The sequence below is a fragment of the Mauremys mutica genome, chromosome 24, assembly GCF_020497125.1.
Source record: "Mauremys mutica isolate MM-2020 ecotype Southern chromosome 24, ASM2049712v1, whole genome shotgun sequence".
Lineage (NCBI taxonomy): Eukaryota > Metazoa > Chordata > Testudines > Geoemydidae > Mauremys > Mauremys mutica.
Window position 1 is genome coordinate 5,232,673 of NC_059095.1, and position 20,155 is coordinate 5,252,827.

Here is a 20,155-nt window from a genome sequence, read left to right on the forward strand (position 1 = left end):
CAAGGCTTTCAGCTGAGACTCTAAACGTGAGGCCATTGCAGAACCGACGGGGCTCGGTGGAAGGTTTGTCCTGGTGCCTTTGGTTCAAGTTTCCCCACTCTTTGCTGTCAGGGAGCGTGTTTCATTCGGGGGATGGGGGGCTGCATTTCATGGTGCTGTGTGGCTATATTGCATGCTAAGGGATCCTTCAGGAAGAGGAGGGCTCCCTATGAATGGGAGCTAGTGAGCTGCAGAGCTCTGAGAGCCTTGTACAAAGGCGGGTCAGTATCGCTATCTCTGTTAGATGGGAAAAACGGAGTGTGCGGGAGGTGAAGTGACTTGCCCAAGGAGACACAGCAAAGCCAGTGGCAGAGCTGTGAATAGAACCCAGAAGTCCTGGCTCCCGATCTTGTGCCTTAGTGCATGGTGCCCCCTCTGAGAAGAATGCAGGGCCTCCAAAACAGCCCAGGAAATAGCTGACACTGCTACAAAGGGGGAATCACAACCAGTTCAGAATTAAAACTCTGTCCCAGGGAATCCCTGTGGCCTAAGCCCCCGGCCCTGGCCGAGCTCCCATTTGAGGTATGGCTGGCTCCCCCCAGCAGGACGTGCCGGTGCCAGGGAGGGGAGAATATGAAATGCTTTTCTCTCCCGTGCTGTCATTCATTCAGCCCCCTCACCTCCTTTACTCGCTGACCCAGGCTGGGTGAAACTGGCTACAAAGTATCTATTGGGTTTCCAGGAAATGGGGCGGGCGAGCCCGCCCCATGCTAACGGAACCCCCCCCAGCCTAAGGGGAGGTGCCACAGAGCCTCAGAAACCCACTAATTGCGGGGGACAACTAATAAAAGAACAGGGACAGGAGTGCGGTCAAAGGGTCATAAGAAGGGAGCCTGACGGTGACACCGAGCAGAGAACCCCGGACAGCGCCCACTGCTCCTCGAAGGCGTCAAGGGAGCCAGCGGACGCCGCCCAGAGGAACTCCGCCCGGAGACGTGAGCGGACTAAGGATCGGAAACAAGCCCCACAGTCGCAGGAGTCTCCATTGGCCAACCGCCTCTCCCTGGTCGCGTAGATGGCCATTTTTGCCAGTATACCAGGGGACTGAACTTCCAGGGGTGGCTCAGGTGCCTCCTGGCTCGACACCAGGTGGGGCAGGACTCCTGGGTTCTATCCCCAGCTCTGTCCCTGACTCACTGCCTAATGCACCGCAGGGGGTGGGTTAAACTCTTGCCCCAGGAATAAACCAAGCTGCCTCTGGAGCTTGGCGGATGCTGCCCCTGATTAGCCCAGCAGGTGGATGCTGGAAGGTGAGCTCCAGCCCTCAGCCCCACCCTGTCCCTATAGCTCTGGGGATGGCAGCAAGGGGCCGAGTGCAGCATTTGTGCTCCTTGGGGGGCGGAGGCTGGAATCCTCCCCTGCTGCTGGACAGCTGCCGTGCCTGCCGATAGGATTCTACACTGAGCACAGATGGGCCGGAGTGGCCTCAGGTCGCCCGGCTCAAGACTCTCTGCCAGCTGGATCATCTTGCCCTACAGCCCCCTGTGGGAGCCGACCCCCAACCCCCTCGGGCCTTTTGAACGAGAATCAGCTCCCTGCTAGCCCGCGGTTCCAACCCCTGCTGCCAGGATTTCACTCCCTGCTCAATTCTCTACGGGTTCAGGGCAATTTCTATAGAGGATTCCTCCCTATTCGATTCTACTGGGCCCCTCCTTAAGGGAATCCCCCCCCCCACCAGCTGAGGCCTTGCAGAAAAAAGGGGCAGGCACCAAATTGGAGCGATTCGTAGGGACCCCCAGCTGGATTGAGACCAGGGCAGGGGCTGGGAAAGGAAGGGTGAAGATAAGGCATGGAGGGAGCTTTTAGGGAAACCTTCTGTGTAGCTGTTCCTCTGTGAGGGAGGCAGCATGATCAGCGATTAGAGCAATTAACGGTGAGCCAGGACTCCTGGGTTCTAGTCCCTGCTCCGGCACTGCAGTTCAGAGGACTGGGAGTCAGGACTCCTGGGTTAAATTCCACTGCTGACCTGCTGTGGGGCTCAGGTCATCTCACCTCTCTGGGCCTCTGTCCCTTCCCTGCCGGTGTAAAATGAAGCACTAATCCCTGGAGCCCCCATGAAGCCCTTTGAGATCCTCAGCTAACAAGTGCAGGGTCTTATCCCACCCTCCCTGAGCGCTCCACACCCCTCTCCCGGCCTGCTATAAAAGCCAGGGGCTGGACCCCAGGGAAGGGACGTTACCCTGCCCAAATAAAGGGGGAAAGGAGAGAGGCTTGAGTGACAGAGCCCAGCAGATCGGTCCAGTTTGGTTCAGCCCAACCCAGCCTCCCGCTGTGCAAAGCAGGGGGGTTGGAAATTGCTGGGTATTAATGGATGGTCCCAGCAGAGCAACCTAAAGCTTTATGGATCTGCGGCCAAGGAGGGGCAGGACTAGCTCTTGCTTCCATGGCAGTGGACTGGCCTGCAGAGTCCAAAGGAGAATCCCGCCCATGCCAGCCCCCCTAGCTGCACGGATCCACTCCTCCAGCACAGCTTCTTAGGAGTCAGCCAGGGAGGAGGCTGGAGGGATTTGAGCATGAAGGCAGCGGGTTGGTGGGTGCAAAGAGTGCAGGAGGAGTCGGGGGCCCGTTTCCAAGCAGAGGGAGGCAGGGAGGGAGGAGAAGCCGATGTAACTTACAGCACAGGTTCCAAGTCCCATCGGGTCTTAAGCACATACGTGTATTCGTGCTTCCCCGGATCAGGGCCCCCGTGACCACCCAAGGGGCAGGCCTTGGGGGTTGTCCCAGGACAGTCGCCTGCAGATCTCCAGCGCAGTCTGCTGACCACCCATCTCCTTTTCCGTGTTGTCAACCCAAAATCACGCCAGCCCCGCCTGCAAAACCATGCGACGAGCGGAACAAGTAACAGGGTGGGCAGGCTTTCTGAGCCTCCCTTCCACGCTCTTCTCCACAGCCAGCAGGGCGAGGCCTTTCGGGGGAGTTGTAACTGGAAGTGGAAATTCTCACAGAGAAGCTGGGGGTTTAAGAGACCCTCCCCGTCCCCAAACATCGCCAGAGTTCATAGATATTACGACCAGAAAGGCCCATCCTACGGTCAGCGAGGCAGCCCTCCTGCAGAGCCTTACCCAGCTATTTCTGAATCAAGCCCACGATTTCGCTTTTTGCTCTAGTACACCTGTTGGAAAGGGATCCCCCTGCTAGGCAGCGCTGCCCAGCACTGTTTCTTTGTACTCAACTGTCTGTAGCCACCTCTTGTCTCTGGCCTTATGCTGAGATTGGAAGTTCTTGGAGGCAGGGACTGGCACTTTGTTCTGTCTTTGTATCCTATCTAGCGCATTGTACACGGCATCCGTAATATACCTAATAATGTACAGGGCCCAGCAAGAAGGGGTTGGGCTCCTAGGTGCTACCGTAATACACCTAGTAACCCAGTGGCAACCCTGCTTGTTTTTACAAGAGGTTTCTCCGAATACTGAGGGACCCTGTGGATAAAGACCAGGCAACGCAATAAAGAAATCAGATGCTGATTTTAAAAGTCAGATTTTTGTTTTTGTTTTTAATATTTCATCAACTTTACAGGGTTACAATTGTCTTAAATATTCTGAAGTTTAAATACAATCTGTATAATAATGTTATTATAAAATGTAAACTTTCAGTGTTTTTATTTTATTTTATTTAATAATCACAAAGTTTTAATACCTGAATGTCTGCAAAACTGAAATATTTCACCGCGGGATTCCCAGGACAGGCAGCCTGAGGCCCGCCGTTATCAGAGGTAGAATGTGGTTTTTATTCATTTTTTTTGTGGTTTTTTTTTTTTTACCTGAGTTAAGATATGCATGCTGTATAATTGCATCTGCAGCTGTGTTCATTCCTTTTGCCTTTCAAACCCCAGAGAAACTGAATTTTTTTAAAATCGATATGCAAAAAGGAAAAAAAAGCTGAATGTAATATGCTCTCCCTGCCCCCGCCCCAAAAATCAAAAAACCCAACCAAAAAATTAGTGGGGGGTGGGGGGTGAGGAGAGGAATAAAACAGGGACTGTACAAATGCAAAACCTACTAAAAATCTAAACACCCCCCCACCCCCAGCACAAAACCAGTGACGAAGAGTCCTCTGGGGGCCATCCCGCCGGATCGCTCTGTGAAGGTAGCCAGGCAGGCGCTAAAACAGCACGTTCGAGTCCTAGCGGCAAGCGCTCCACGGCATCGTCCTAGCCAGACCTTCCGAAGTGAGCGGGTGGGCTCAGCAGAACTCCGGGCTAGTGGGGATTTGGGGGCCACGAACCAGAGTTAAGGGGATGGGGGTGGGGAATGACTCTTGGGCTGTCCAGTGTTTGGCATGCAGAGGTGCCCTGTGGCTTGTCTGGGCTGCAGGCAACTCCAGCCCCTGCACCCGTCCTCCCCGGGTGTGGCCTGCTCAGGGGCTGCTGCGTTAGCTGCCGGCAGAAGCCGGGGCAGCCCAGAGGCAGAGCAGTGCCCACCGGCGAGGTGAAGTGGGAGACAAGCCCTTTCCACACACTAGCTGTCCCCGGGGTGGCATCTGAGGGTCCCCCTCGGGCACACACCCACGCAGCCCCGCGGCAGCAGGCCCACAAAGACGCACGCAGCCCTTTCTAAAGTCAAGTATCTCAGTAGTGCTCGGGTCCAGGTTTCCTTGCGGCCGCACGGCCTCCTGCAGCGAGAGCAGGGCAGAGACAAGCTGGAAGCTACCCTAGCAAAGCTGCCTCTCCTACGGAGCCAGCGCTGGGGAGAAACCCAGGTCACCCACCCGCCGTGCTGGGCAACTTTAAGGCAAGTTTCTCCTGGATAAAAAATCAGGGCTAAGAAATCACACCTCCTCCCCCCCTCCAAAACGCCCCCCACATAACTGGAACTTAAAATAAATGACACAGCAAGCAAATCCTGCCCTGCCCCTTCTCCCTCCCCCCAGTACCCAGTACAATCAGATCCAGACAGCGGGTCTTTTTCCCCTGAGTTACAATCCTGCTCTTGCTCCGAGAGCCCAGATTGCATAAGAAACACGTTTTACCCCGAAGGTTGGTTGGTTTTGCTTTATACACACACTCAAAACACACACGAGATATAGAATTTGATATAGAATTTCTCCCCCCCCCCAACCCACCCCGCTTTCTAAGGCTCCTTATACAAGGCGAGCAACGCATTCGTTCTGAGAGAGGTTACGTTTCCAGGCCAGGCACAGAGCCAAGCCTCAAGGGCCTGACTGGCTGGGACGTCTGGAGAACAGAGCTGCCCCCTCACTGGTCCTGCACCCAACACGGGCGGAGAACAGCCACAGATCCCCTCAGCGACGAAGTCGGACGTACAGTCCCTGCCCATGAGACTTCTGTAGCTACAGGTTTTGGCAGTGAGGAGGTGGGAGAGGGGAAAACCCTTTGTTTTATCTAACTACCGAGAGAGGGTTTCGGGATCTTTGATCTCGCCTGAGTTGCATACTGAACGCAGGCTGCGGGTTAGCAGGGTTGCTGGTCCCGGCGTGCAGGGTCAATTCCACGGCAGAAGCGTAAAGAGCGAACTGCCCAGCGGAAAGGGGAACTGAACGGAGGCTAGAAATCGGTCCCGTTTGTCAGGCTGCAGGGGTGGTTCTTGGTTTGCTCCAGGCTGCATCGCTCTGTGACATCGGACGCCAGCAAACACACACAGCCCCTGATTCAGCCAAGCACATCAAAGGGCTCTGGTGACTCGGGGCAGACCAAGGCAAGACCCAGGAAGTGCTGGAAGGTGTCTGCAGGAGGGATGACGCCCCGTGTTACTGTGCCGGCTAGTGGGGGGCAGCCAGCTCCTCTCTCTGGGCTGAGCTCCACTTTTCACTTTCGCTTTGCCGTTCCCCTTTCAAAGCTGCCCAGGCTCCATGAAAACGGAGCTCTGAGGGCAGCAGCCCAGGGAGGCTTCCAAAGCCAGGACGCAGCAAAAGGAAACAGAAGGCGTTGGGGGCTAGCAGGCAGGGAAGGAAAATGGCAATGGGGCAAAGGGCCGTAACTTTCTGTGCTCTGCACAGGACAAGAGGGGAGCACTCGGAAACAGTCTGTTAAAGTACAGCTCTAGCGATCTATAATCACAAGGGGCACCAGGCTCCATCCAAAGCCCCCTGAAGTCAGTGGGAGCTGTGCCGTCGACTTCAGCGGATTCTGGCGGCTGGCTGAGGAAGGCGAGTGAGCCCTCCCTCTATAAACACCCTGCTTTCTCCATGATGGGGGCTTGTATCGCCAGCAGCCTGCTGCGACCGCTGGTCCTCGCTCGCCAGATCCCCTTGCTTCCATATTCTCCCCCCCTTGAGCGGCGGCAGAGAGAGATGGACGCTAGCCTGGATTCTCTGCAGGAGCTGTCCCATAGGGCATTAAAAAGGTCGCCCCCTGGAGATCATGCCCACCTGGCTCTTGGTATAGAAGCCACCGGAGGTCTGACTCGTCGCTGTGCTGCCTAAGGAGGAACTGTCATGCCAGGAATCTGGCAGCAGGCTGGGCGAAGGCACATCAATCTGGCTCGCTCGGCGTCAACGGGAGAGTTGGCGCCAGTGGGTTTGATCCCGGGTGCTCCAGAAGGAGCCACCGCAGCATCCTTAGCCTAGAGATCGGTGAGAGGTTTTGTAAATACAAAACAGCTGCCGGGTTAAAAAGAAAAGATGCAGCAGCCGGGCTGGACGGAACAGAGGGGAGCGGCTTGGTGAGGATACACGGCCCCTGGCCTCTAAGGTCAAAGGGGCACTTGAGTGACAAGTCTGAACAGGGAGCGCATTTCTAGCCAGATTCTCCGGGAGGCCAAGATGCCTTCAGCCACCTGAGAAGCCTGGGCACCTCCCGGAAAGGCACAACCTCCTCCCAGGACCTCAGCAATCAGGGAAATCAAGGAGTAGCCAGGCCAGGCCCTGCTGTTTACTGGGGGGTTACTGGCATGTGTGCGACCAACAGGCAGGGAGGATGCCCAGGATTGCAAAACGGGTCCACAGCTGAGCAATGAGGCCCCGTGGCTGGGCATGCAGGGGTGTAATGGAGCAGATCCAGGCCTGTTTAGTTGGGAACAGGGAACCGCCAGCATTCCCGTCTGGCTGGCTCAGCATCCCACTTAGCGGAACACAGCTCACAACACTCACAAAGGTGCTTTCCCACTGTCCGGGAGCAGCCGCTTTTCTTCCACGGCAGGCACTGGAGACCAGCATCAGCCGTGGCCTAAGCAAATGCCAAGTCCACTGAAATCAACAGAGGCTGCACCCACTTATACCAGGGCTCAACAGGACCCTGTGCATCCCAGGTATGTACCCTGCAAAGCTGATACATGCACCGTAGTGGTCACATTTCCCCAGGGAAAAGAGAGGAGCCCACTCTCAAGTCTAAGGCCGGAAAGAGGACAAATCTCCACTCCGCTCCAGAGGGTGCCCTCTCCCTCTGCGTGACAAAGCTGATTAACACTTGAACCAGAGAGCTAGGGAGGCGGCTTTTAACATTTAACAGGATTAAATCCAGCCTCTTTCTGCATCACGGTTAAGCAGCTTCGTGGCTCCTCCCTCCCCAGGTAGACAGGTATAGTTAAAGCAGCATAACCCCACTAGTGGGGACGCAGTTACACAGGTAGAAAGGTGCTCTTGCTGTAGGAGAAGGGAAACAGCTCTACTGGTATAAGTCATCTTTATACTGGCTTTCCTGTAGCTGCACTAGGAGCTGTACTGGTATAGCTATAATGGTAAAAAGTCACACTCCTAACTGCCATAATGATATTGGCACAAACCGTCCTGGCCGAGAAAATGTGTTATGGCTTCAATATTCCCCGCCCCACCCCCAGAGGAAGAATCACCATATATGACAAAACCTAGGGGTCACGACCATCCTGCTGTTTCCACGAGAGGGTGTTCCTGGCTAGATCCCAGCTAGACGGGAGATGCATTTGCTGGCACGAATACCTGGGTTCAGTGACCACTGGTTTCGGGCAGCCACTCAGGGGAGCTTTAAGGGACCGTTTACGGAGGGACCCAATCAGCTTGAGATCTTGTCCATTTCAATGACCTGGAGGCAGCAGAGGGTTTTGCACTTGCTCTGCAGTCTCTCCGCCAATTTCCCTGCTTTGACAATCCCCTTAAGATCCACTCTGAGGAAGGGAAACTGAGGCGCTAGGGGCTTGACCAAAGTCAGTGGAAACTGAAGTGGGCTTTGGCTCAGGCCCTGTAGAGGGGGAAAAACAGTGAAACTGACCACACACAAAGCGCTGTCAGATGCACAGAGGGAAACAAAATAAAAATAACCCAGAGGGATTTTGTCCTGTCTCTAATCTCCTTCAGGGAGCATCAGGTTAGCTGCAGCAATGCCAGGGGAACTTGTTCAGACAGAAATGCGGCGAGCCCATGGTGTCTCTTTAACATTCACTATGGAGATTAAAAAAAACCAATCCCAGTGCACATTCTAAAAATATCACTGCAACAATATACTTCAAGGCAGCGCTCCCACCCTCGTCCGCCTAGCAGCACAGGCATCACCAAAGGCCTGAGGTGTAAAAATCTTGCGGAGTGGGGCCATATTTTCAAATGCTCAATGCCCGCCACCGGGGCTAGAACAGCACGAGTGCTCAGCTTCTGTTGTGACACCTCAGCTCAGTTTTCACAAACCGCTCACGGCCCAGCCTGCTGGATTCCTTTGAAAATCTGCCCACTTGTTGCAGTGCCGCTAAAGAGCACCGAGCCCTTCTGAAAATATCTAGTCCTTACATCTGCTTTTTGCCCACGACACCGCAGGAACCTCATTGACTTTTATCTAGTACACCTGATTTTTCTGGTTATTTTCTTCACCTGTCCAAAGAAAAGAAAAAGAAACCTACGAAGAACCAGTTTGCTGTTTCAGCCCTGAGCAGACTATGAGGTGTGACAAGTATCTAGAATCTGGCGAAAGAAGCAGGGAGGGCGGAGGTAGGGGGCAGAGAGGGCACGTGTACAGTCTGGATTCTACATTATAGTATTGCCTTTAGATCAGATTCTCTGTGCTGGTTTCCAGCAGAGCAGTGAACTATCAGGCTGGTAGCTGCTGGTAGAATGCAGGGTCAGGGAGCTGGAGGCAGTCAGAGCGGCTTGTGACTAGAAAAACAGGCTGGGGAGGTTGGGAGCCGGTTTATCAAATGGAAAAGCACAAAAATCAGCAGGAAAAGATGTAGTTAAAAAAAATCCAGAGCGCCCCACCCCCGTTGTTTGCAAGAGAAGCCAAGCTGGGAGGCTTTGCGTCTCCATTCCATTGCTTTGCCCTTTGTGCAGATGTTCGCACCAGTGCAAAAGCACTTTCGCTTCACCGCCCACCCTCTGGCTGCTGCAAAAGACAGCAGCCGAGAATCAGAATCAGGCCCTTTATGGGCCGGGGCTATTATGCAGGTAAGGATGCTCTGGTGCCACAGGACAGGGCAGAGGAAACACATGGCTACAGCAGGACACACGCTTAAGGCCCGATCCTGAGACGTGCTGGGCATGTTCCACACGCAGCTGCTTCGGCGGGAGTTAACGGCACTCAGCACCCAGCTGGACAGATGAATTCTGCAGCAAGCCCTCGATTGTCTCTAAAATGGAGTTTCTCCTCCAGAATAACCCCGCCCCCGCGCTCACGTCAGGAACACGGCGCACAGCACAGAGCCCATTAAATTATGCTCCCTGGACCTAATTACAGGGAGAGAATTGTACTGTGAGCCCCTGGGAACAGGGTTCCCTGGGAGGGGATGGGGTGGGGAAGCAGAGGAGTCATCGACGTTAATTTCCTCCACCGAGAAATTAAACAAACACACGAGAAAAATACAAAACAGACCAAGTGTAACAGGCCGGCCGGTCCCTTGTGATGACGCCAAGTTGCAGGTAACTGCAGGCAGCTGCAAGCAGGACCCTCAATGGTGCAGCATCAGTTGTAGCACAGATTCAGGTTAAGCCTCGGATTGTCAAAAGAAGCCAGATGGAATTAGGGGCAAGTCAATGGGAGCGGGGAACCGAATTCCCTCACCTGTAGGTCCAGATCAGAGGGAATAAAAAAGGCAAAGGGAGAGGGAGGGTGCTCTGGACTGGGGATGGGAAGCAGAGTCTGGGGAGTTTTACCGTTCAGTCTCGCGATGCAAAACCTGTTTTTTGCCTCCAAAGCCTACAAGCCGGAATCGCACCCTTTGCAGCCCCTTGAGTTACGCCCGGAGAATTTCTGCCAGCCGGGGCAAACGTATCATTACTGCAGACCACAGGTGTCAAGCAACGACACCTCCCCACGCACTGCCTTCCCCCCGCTGCCCCATCCACACAGCTCTCAACCCTAAACTATAAAGCGTTTGCAAGTCCCCTTACCGCCAGCGGGCCGCGACCACGCGCTGTGCCGAAGCAGGACCCCGACGAAGCAGGCTGGCCGTGCAGACAGCTCCACTTTATGCCGCCTGCCTTTACCTCTATCCCTGAAGGAAACGGATCCTAGAAACGCAGAGTTTTCCCAAAGAGGCAGCTATACAAAACCGTCTCCTAATAACTGCCGATCAAAGACGCAACTTCAACCCTAAGATCTCCAAATGGAGCTTGCTTAAACCCCCCCCCCCGCCCCCTTCCACCCTGCATACAAACACCTGAGCTCGTTCGGTGGGGTCACCCTGGCTCTCTCCCGAACCTCGGGCGTCACCAGCGTTCGAAAGAAAGTAGCGCAGCTCGAACTCGACCAAAGATCAACATCAGACGACGACAAGAAAAAAAGAAAAAGAGGTTACAAGGTTTCCAAGTCCTGTTTCCCTGAACGAACACTAATATAGATCATTTTCGAGAGTTAAGGTTTGATTTTTTTTTTTTAGAGAATAAAATAGAAGCTATTTACAAAAAAAAAAAAAGAGAGAGATCCAAATAACCACCTCGTAAAATGCTGAGTGTAGCTCTTAAAATTAAAAAGCTTTAAAGGATTAAAATTTCCTCCCGCTTTTGCAAATTTTGTTTTCGGTTTAAAAAAAAAAAGAAGAAAAGAAACGAAAGGTGGGGAGGTTTCATTAAAAACACAAGCCCGCGGGCGTCGGTGCGACTGTGTGTCTGTCTGGAGGTATCCAAAAGAACACAACTTCAAACAACAACATTAAAAAACAACCAAACGCACAGTGCAAAGTGGGGTGTCTGTGAGGTAAAGCGTTCCGGGAGGACGAGGCATCACCTCCAAAGCTACCGGGTAATGACTGGCTCAGAGCCCAGGCTGCTTTTAATGAAACCCCCTGGATTAAAGCTTTTCTCCTTGCAAAACTTTCTCCAGTCCTCTCAGGAGGAGGGGGAGACAGGGCTTCCTCCCCCCACCCCCTGGGAAAGCCAGATGCAAGCTTGGTTTTTGGCATCAGCTGTGATAGAAGCTCCACGTGTGGGTTTATTTTTATTTTTTTTTGTCTTTTGGTGAGATGAGGCGCTGCCGTTGGGGGAGGGGGGGCTAAGGCGAAGAAGAGTTATTAGAGGTAGAGGTTGGAGGGGCGGACGAAGCAGCCGGGGCAGCCTGGGAGACGCCGCTGCTGCCCCCCACGCCGCTGCTGCTGCTGCTCCGGCTGCCGCTGTTTCCTTTGCTGTAGGCGGAGGAAGGGAGCGAGGAGGACGAGGGGCCGGGGGTCTGTGCGAACAACACACCTGGGGGAGAGACAAGAGGGAGAGGCTTGGGGCGGGGCGGCTCCTAACTCCAGCGGGAACCAAGCCGCGAAGTGGGGAGAATGCTCCTTCCTCCCCTGTCCTCCCTGCTAGGACAGTGGGGACCTGATACATAGGAACCGTCAGCCCGGATCAAAGCCGCCATCCATCCGGCCCAGCCTCCGTCTCGGTCAGTGGCCAGCGGCTTCAGAGGAACGGGCAAGAAACTCTGCAATAAGCAGCTAAGGAAGAAGCTTCATTGGAGAGGGGCGATTTAGTGCTTAGGGCCCTGGCCTATGAGCCCACAGTTCTATTCCTAGCTAGTTACTGTGCCTCTGTTTCCCCTCGCAACCGTGTCTATCTAGACCGTAAGCTCTTCGGGGCAGGGACCAGCTGTCGCCAGGTGTCTGTGCCATGCCCAGCAGAATGGGGTGTGGCTCTTGGCCTCTAGGCACTACCATAGCAGCGCTGATTCGTGAAAATAACTTGCAAGCACCTTTGTCCCCAGAGGAATGAGTTTGGAAGCACATTGTCTAAGGGCAGCGAGACGCGGAGAGGCAAGTTACTACCTCCCGAACGCCTGCAAAGGGAGAGGAGCGTCCGGCACGGAGCAATCCAATCCACCCCTGGAAAGGCTGGGAAGGGACTGCAGAATAGGAACCTTGAGACCTGAACCTGGGCTCTGATCAGACAGCCGGCTCTGGCCTTGTACAGCCCCCGGCGCGATGGGGCCCTTCGCCCCCGTCAAGGTGATCACCAGGGAGATCTGTGTTTTGCTGTTGGCTTGGGCCAGCAGGGAGCTGGGGAGGGGCGGGGCGAGAGGCAGAGACGGAGACCCGGCCACGTTCCCGTTACCTGTATAGACGATGCCGTTGATCTCCACTGACATGCTGATGCTGTTCGTGCCGTTGCTGGTCAGGCTCATGCCGGAGTCCTGACGGTTTTCTGCAGCAGGATAAATCAGATTATAACCAAAGTGCTCAGTCAGAACAAGACCACCCTGACCCGCCAGGCTCACAGAACCCTGCAGACGCCACCCCCAAATCCTTTCCTCTCGGCTAGTAACAGGGATGGTAAAAAAATCCCTCTCCATTTACAGATGGGGGACTTGGCATCCGGGTCTGCCTTTAAACGTCACTGTGGTCCTATTGGACAGGCAGCAGGGACCCATGGAAACCAGCGGGTGGGGAAGAGGACATGGAGAAGAGTGAGCCCTACAAGGCTGGTTTGGGGGTCTGGCATCATCAGCAGGAGCAGAGGCCCCCATGCCCCTGGGAATCAAACCCGGCTTCGCAAGACACCAGCAGCTTTGGGATTTGAGTCTTCAGATTTGCTAAAAATGGGTCCAGCACAGTGCCAGGAAATGCTTTTGGTACAGGGAGCGGGGAGGGGCTGAGAGGGACCGGATCAGACATGACACGGAAGAGGCGCTTGTTTTGAAGCTCTGGCTAGTGAAACAGCCCTTCCCATGCTGGGAGAGGGGAAACGGCCTGGCTGAGCAGCCCATGCATGGGACAGGGAGCTGGAGATGGCTCTTTTAGCTCATACAGTGGAGACTCAGCATTTAAGAATCAGAGGTCCCAGGTTCAATCCCCACTGCCGACGACCCGTGCATGGGGTGGTCTTAGTCCAGCGGGCTGGGATGGGGTTGGGGACCCCTAGACTAACCTCTGGGGACGATCTGCATTGTGACGCCCTCCCCCGCGAGCCAGCCCCAGCGCTTCCCACCTGGCGAGCGAGTCCCTTGGCTGTTAATGCGGATGCTCATGGGTAGCTGTGCCGTCATGGCCAGGAGGTTCTGCTGGATGGCCCGTTGCATCAGCCTCTGCTGCTCATCCGTCACCAGAGCCATCTTCTTCTCCGGAGGCTCCCCGGACTCCAGCTTCTCTCTCAGCTGCTCCAGGGCCGCGGCCTGAGCGGCCACTGCTGCCTGAGCGGCGGCCGCCTGCACGACCGCTGCCTGGGCTGCTACCACTGGGTGGCCAGCCAGGGCCACAGGGAGTCGGCTGGGCATGGTGATTGGCATGGGCGAGTCCTCTTCTGCAACAAGGAGAGGGCACGGGAGTCCCGTGAGCTCGCGAGGGCTGGTCCAGGCCAGACTCTTCACGTGCATGAGAAACAAGCTTTACGTACACCCAGCCAGCTCCCTGCTGCAGGACGGGATGGCTCCGTTGTATGGAACTCTCCTTTCAACGTGTTCTGTGTTGATTCACATGGGCATGGCACTGAGGACTAGTGGTTAGACCAGGGGGGCTGGGATTCAAGACACCTAGGTCCCAACTGCCTTCCTGTACGACCTGGGTCAAGTTACTTCCCTGCACGCTGCCTCAGTTTCCCCTGTGGCAGACTAGGGATAATCCTAGCCTATTTTATGGTGGGTGAGCAGAGCAATCCCGCTGGCTCCGTTAATGGTTATAAATTGCTCTGAGATTCTGACATTAAAGTGGCGCCATGTAAAGGAGCTGGTGTAGCAGCGTGGACTGAGCGCAGGTCTGGGAGCCAGGACTCCTGGGTTCTCTTCCCAGTGTTAAGAAAGAGAGTGGGGGAGGGGACTGGGAATTAGGACTCCTGGGTTCTCTTCCCAGCTCTTGGCGGAGAGCAGAGGGGGGACCAGGACTCCTGGGTTCTGTCCTTTGCCCATGAGTGCCATAGGAACGTTATTAACTCCCCGCTCCAGAGGGCTCTGAAACCACGGGTGAAAAGCTCTAGCTAAAGGGGCCAAACCCTGAGACCTTTACTCCCTCGCTCCCGCCATGGCCTGGCCCGCTCGTGCCAAGCAGGGCGCCAGCCAAGCCGTTACCTTTCTTTATCTTTTGCCCGGGGCCGATGGGGCCGCCGTTGGTGGCCGCCAGCCCCAGGCCAGGCACTTGCAGCTTGGGGGAGGAGAGCAGGCTGGGGGTGCCGCTGGGGGAGTAGGTGAAGAGGGAGCCCCCGAAGCCCTGCCGGCGGCCCTCTCGCCGGTTGCTGTCGATGGCGGCCTGCAGCTCGTTGGGGTTGCTGAGCCCTCGCTTCTCGCACTCGTAGGGGTACAGGTACTTCATGTATCTGCCAGAGGAAACGCCCCGCTCAGCCCGCGGCACCAGCCGCCCTCGGCCCGCCCGAGAAACCTCCCAGCCCACCCGCCGAGGAGGCGGCTCCCGCAGGCCAGCAGCTAACACGGGCGCCTGTCGGCGTCGATCCAGAGGCGCCTTTTCCCCAGAGCCGCGCCGCCTTCAAGCGAAAGGGATTTCTGTAGCCCCGACCCCTCCCCATCTGGGCGGTGGAAGCAGGAGGTTTGGAGACAGCGACACTCTTGTCCTGCACCAGCCAAACCTTAACAGGGGCCAGTCCAAATCAGCCTCTGGCTACAGAGGCCCCTTTCTCCATCCGGGGCGGGGAAGAGAGAGCGGGTGCGGATCCAGCAGGAAGCAGAGCAATCCGGGAACCGGGGAGGGGACCCAGCATCCCACACACTCAGCCCCGCGATGGGCTGTGGCCGAGTGGCACCCCTTAAACGAACAGTAGCTGATCCCCCCCCACCAGCCGCCTCCGGCCCTTGCTGGACTAAGGAACCGCGGCTGGGATCTCCCACCGCCGTGGGAAGCCGGGATCGAGCACTAGGCTCGCTGGATGGAAGGGAAGGGCAGGGCGGCCTCCCACCTGCCCAGGGAAAGCCCCCTCCCGCCCCCCGGATCCCCCGGCACTTACTGCGTGCGGAGCGTGAAGGCAGCGCTGGTGATGGAGGTGGGCAGGTTGAGCCCTTTGGTGATCTCCCGCCACAGCTTCTTGTTGATCACTTCCACCAGGCCCCCCTTCTCGGTCACCAGCACGTAGAGCATGTAAAGATCCAGCACCTGCTTGGCCATGATGGGGATTCGGTTGACGGGGGTCCCTGTGGGGTGGGGGTGAAACGGAAGAGCAAGTTGCAACTGGGACGCAGAAACCCTGGAGTCCATCCCTGGCTCTCGGACAAGTAGGTCCCTGCTCCATGCTGCAGTTTTCCAGGGACAGCTCAGTGGTTTGAGCATTGGCCTGCTTAACCCACGGTTGTGAGTTCAATCCCTGAAGGGGCCATTTGGGGATCAGAACGAAAATCTGTCTGGGGATTGGTCCTGCTTTGAGCAGGGGGTTGGACTAGATACCTCCTGAGGTCCCTTCCAGCCCCGAGGTTCTATGAATACCTCCTTCCTTTTTCTTTCTAGCTTTTCAGGGCAGGGACTGTCCCTAAGAACATGTATATTACAGAACCTAGCACAATGGGGCCCCGATCTCAGCTGGGGCCTCTGGGATCTACAATAATGTGTGATTAACACGAGGAAGGAAAAACTTGCCCTTCAGACGAGAGCATCTTTATCCCCAGTGTGCCTGGGACACGTTTTTGAAGAAAATCCTTTTCGTAGCCGCATGGAAAGGTCCCCTACATTCCACTGGCCGTTTCATCTGCGCTTAGCACAGCAACCACCCCAGCTCCCTTCCCAGCACGCCCGGCTGGTATCCGATTGTGGGTGGGGGAGGGTTTGCATATTTGCACGGTATTATTTAAACATTTTTTTATTCACATCCCTGCCCCTGCTCTGCTGGGCTGGGGCCATTCATGCACACATTTGAAGGAGCCTGGTGTATTGGACTGGGCTGATACAGAGACCTCACTGCCTATCTGAAGGGGTAATTCTCTTGGACTTATCTGCCGCCCTGCCCTGGTCAGCGACAGCTCCTGGGAAGTGGTAGGGGGCAGGGAGGTACCACAGAAGTGACACGGCGGCGGATAGGAACAGGATGTGATGGAGCAAGAAACCCAACCCTCCCCGCACAGGATACTCTGGCCATTTTCCACCGCTCTGTCTTTGCATTAGCGTCAGACGCACGTCACTCTCCCCAGACCCTCGCCCTGAGACGGCAGCAGCAACTCCACACATCCAGTGCGGGGAGAGGAGCTTACGGACACCAGCTGGGTCGGGTCCAGCAGGTGGCGCTAGCAACCAAAGCCCGGCAATGGGGCTTTTAAGAGGACGAGGGAATTAGTCAGAGAGCGGAAGAGACGGAAGCCACCGTCCCAGAGCATGAGACACCAAACTGTTGTGCAACGGACCGGAAGGTCCCGTCTACTCCGGTGAGCTGGATTTAAAAACCCACGAGGGATCACAGCTGGGACACTGCTCTTGGCTGGGCCAGAGGGGGCGAATGGGCCAATGCCTTCAAATCTGCGTTCACGCCCCCAGACGGAGACTAGGGGATAACCGGGCTTGAGCCTGAAACTTTCCCTGAGAGTCTCTCACCCCCAAACAGGACTACAGAGGGTCCCCCACCTTCCCAGCCCCCAATGACCCAAGAGGCCAAAACCTGTAGGCAAGTCAGTGTCATTCCTGATAAAAATCCCAGGCTAGGGGCCAGGCCGAGGATACTTTAAGGATGTGTCTCTTATAAAAACTGGATGCAGACCATTAGCGAGAGGAGATATCATCATCTCACTGTTTTCTTGTGCTCCCCTCCCCCAGCTTCATCCATTTCTTTCTTCTCTTATACGTAGATTGTAAATTCTTTAGAGAGGGGCTGACGTTTTGTTGGGTGTTTGTGCAGCACCTAGCGCAATGCAGCCCTGGTCTAGGACTGCAGCTTCTAGGTACTTCAGTAATACAAATAATTAACAACAACGTGCCTGGTGACCCTCAGAACACAGGAGGGAGGGCCCTGCCCGGAGACCTGACTGGCTAAGAAGGATCTTACATTGGGTCGTTTTTCTTTCAAAAACAAATTTTCAACGGAAAACAGCCCAAAAAAAAAAAAAAAAAAGGCTCTGGGGACCCCCCTCCCTCCCTCCAGAAAACGTGAACAAGATTTTTCATCAACATTTTCATTCTGTTTGGAATGTTCCAGTTTTTCAATTATTTTTTTTTTAAAGCTTTTAAAGCCAAACCTGTGTTGTTTTGTTAATGCATCCCCTACCCAGGCTGTCTCCCCTCCCATTTGTCACAGGAAAGCGGGAGGAGGGTGAGAAAAGGGGGGAGGAAGGATTTGAAATTTGCATTTTTTATTGGAAAACAAACTTTTCCATGGAGGGGAAAAAAAAACAACCAACCTTCTCCCCCACTCTCCCCCCCAAAAAAGAAAAGGTTTCTGCAAACCCCCTTGACTCCCCAGTTTCCTACAACGCAGAGCAAAGAGCGTCTGATCCAAAGCTAACGGGAACCTTTCCAGTGGCCTTTAGATCAGGCCCGTGGGGTTTGCCCTCCGAGGGCTGAGAAAAGTCAGGTTGGCTCTAGGTTTTCCCCACACCTGCCCTGGGAGATCCAGGCCAGCGGGACCCGTACCCTGAGCTGTGAGAGAGAGTCTGTGTGTGTCTGTGGGGGAGAGAGACGGATGAGATGGGCAAGGCGCCCTCAGTTATATGACATGAGAAATCAGATAAGCAGTACAGGGGCTTCCCCTGTTCACCCCAGCCCAGCACAGTGCCTCCCTCTGACGGCATGGAGGTGCGGTGAGCTCAGTCCGGATCAGACTCACATGGTCGCAAGCCAGTTCTTACAGTGGGATCTCTGCAGACCCCACATCATTAGTGTATCAATGGCAGCTGGGGCCCTAGGGTTTGATGGCCCCCTGAGACTGACTCCCCCCCTTGCCCCATAGGGCTAGACAAGGGGGGGGGTGAGTGCCAACACTGCATGCAAGACAGTCTCTGCCCATCAAGCTTACAGGCCGCGATGGATGGACCACGTGGTTCCAACCTAATGGGTTGAAGCTGCCCCAGCCCCTGTGCAGGCAGAGGTCCCTGCCCTCAGCAAAAGGCATGTGGGGGGGGAGGGAGGGGGGATGACGCTAGGACCCCATGCAAGGGGTCTGCATGCCCCTGAACCCAGCTGCCTGGCGCCTGGCTGTATCCCAGCTCATGGCAGGGGAGGGAAGGAGAATTGGGACCCGCTGAAGTCAGGGGGAAAAAGCTGCCTGTGACATTAATGGGGTTTGGATCACGTCCTTGGGATGTGGCTAACCTGGGTCAGCCAGCGACGCCCGATCCCGAGGAGGCGGCACTGCAACCCCGGGCTGCAGCAGTAGCTGGATGGGAGCGCGGCCGCTGCTTTGTGATGCACGGGCACTGGGGGAAGGATCCTGCCCCACCCCAGCCCTCTACTGAGTCCAGCTAGATCCAGCCCATCGCAAACAGGGCAGGGACTTCGTGTGCCAACAGGCGTCCTGGCACCAGATGCGCTGGTCTTACGTCGTCCAATCAGGGGCCAGAAGCTGAGCCCGCTGTGCCAGAGCTGGAACGTCTGCGGTGGCTGGTTCCAGACCGTGGCACAAGCTGCCTCAGGAACAATGGCCCATCTCAAACCTCCCCACCTTCCACTCCAAGTGCCAGGCGTGTTAGCTCTGACCAGCCTTCGCGACATCGACACAGAGCAACGCACGTACTAAAAAAAACCCGACCAACTCCGCTGCCCCTGCGTCACAGCCACTACGGGAGGGATGTCAGGTGCATGGCTCAATACACAACTGGGAGGCGCTCGGATACCCGGCTGAGGAGCCCGCTCTAAGACTAGAACCGCAGGCGGTCCCTGGATTGAACTGGCCAATTCTGAAGGGGCACGCTACGAACACCGGCGCAGGCCCCAGTCGGAAGCTGGAAAAGAAACGATCCACTGAGCAATCGCGAACAGACATTTGTCAAAGAAAAAAAAACACCATCACAATGACAACCAAACCACACAACACACTCTCTCTCTCTCTCTTTCTCACGCACACACACACACACAATTGGTTTGTGGACAAATTTCCCCATCCGTAGAACAGTCGTCTGCAATGAGTCACGTGACCAGCTTTAATGCTACACTTAGCAAACAGCTAGTTCCAGCCAGTCTCATTCTGAACCTACCACCCTAGTACAGGGCTGGGGCCGAGAGTGGGCGGGGGGGGGAGCACGGACACAGGATGTTTATACAACGCGGCAGAGAGACCACATATAGTCAGGGAGGGGGCTGGGCTGTAATGCATCCATTCATCAATAGCTGCCTGAAGAATCATGCTGATGATTCAATCAGAAAAGCCAGGGGAGGGCTAGGGGGTGTCTTGATCTCTGGTTTATTCTAGAGGGGAAGGGTGCAAAGGGTGGGGGAGGGAGGTGGCAAAGTCTGAAGTCGGGGGGGGGGGAGCCAACGAGGATTTCTCCTCTCCCGCCTCTTCCGTTATTGATTTATTGCCTTTTTAAAAGCAAGAAACAAAATCCCCACCCCGTGGTGATGCTGCTAATTGATGGCTGCTCCCCGGAAGAAGGGAAACAGGCCAGCGGCAGAGGGGGGATTGTTAAACCGCAGCTACTTAAATGGTGCTGATCACGGTTTGTCCCTGGGAAAGCGTGTTCAGCTGCTGCTGTTGTCAGCAACAGAGGTTATTGACACGGTGGTAGCACCTTGAGGCCGTAAGAGATCAGGGCCCCATCACTGTGCATGCGCAGAGCACGGGGCAGTCCCTGCCCCGAAGAGCTTACAGTCTAGACAGACAAGAGAGAGGAAACAGACGTCTCCTCCTCATTTTACAGATGGGGAAGGGAGATTAAGTGACTTGCTCAAGGTCACACAGGGAGACAGTGGCGGAGCTGGAAATGAAGTCTGGATCT

General features: G+C 55.4%; 1 protein-coding gene across 4 annotated transcripts in view; it reads right to left on the reverse strand.

Annotated features, from left to right (window-relative positions):
* Positions 1 to 3,632: 3,632 nt before the first annotated feature.
* Positions 3,633 to 20,155, reverse strand: part of ARID3A (AT-rich interaction domain 3A) — a 106,839-nt gene continuing 90,316 nt past the window's right edge. For all 4 annotated transcript variants that reach the window (XM_044998477.1, XM_044998476.1, XM_044998475.1 and 1 more), the window contains 5 exons: positions 15,256 to 15,439; positions 14,369 to 14,613; positions 13,297 to 13,608; positions 12,424 to 12,513; positions 3,633 to 11,571 (listed from right to left, as the gene is read on the reverse strand). In XM_044998477.1, the coding sequence (XP_044854412.1) occupies positions 11,381 to 11,571; positions 12,424 to 12,513; positions 13,297 to 13,608; positions 14,369 to 14,613; positions 15,256 to 15,439 (1,022 nt within the window). In that variant the 3' untranslated portion in view covers positions 3,633 to 11,380. The remainder of the gene's footprint in view (positions 11,572 to 12,423; positions 12,514 to 13,296; positions 13,609 to 14,368; positions 14,614 to 15,255; positions 15,440 to 20,155) is intronic.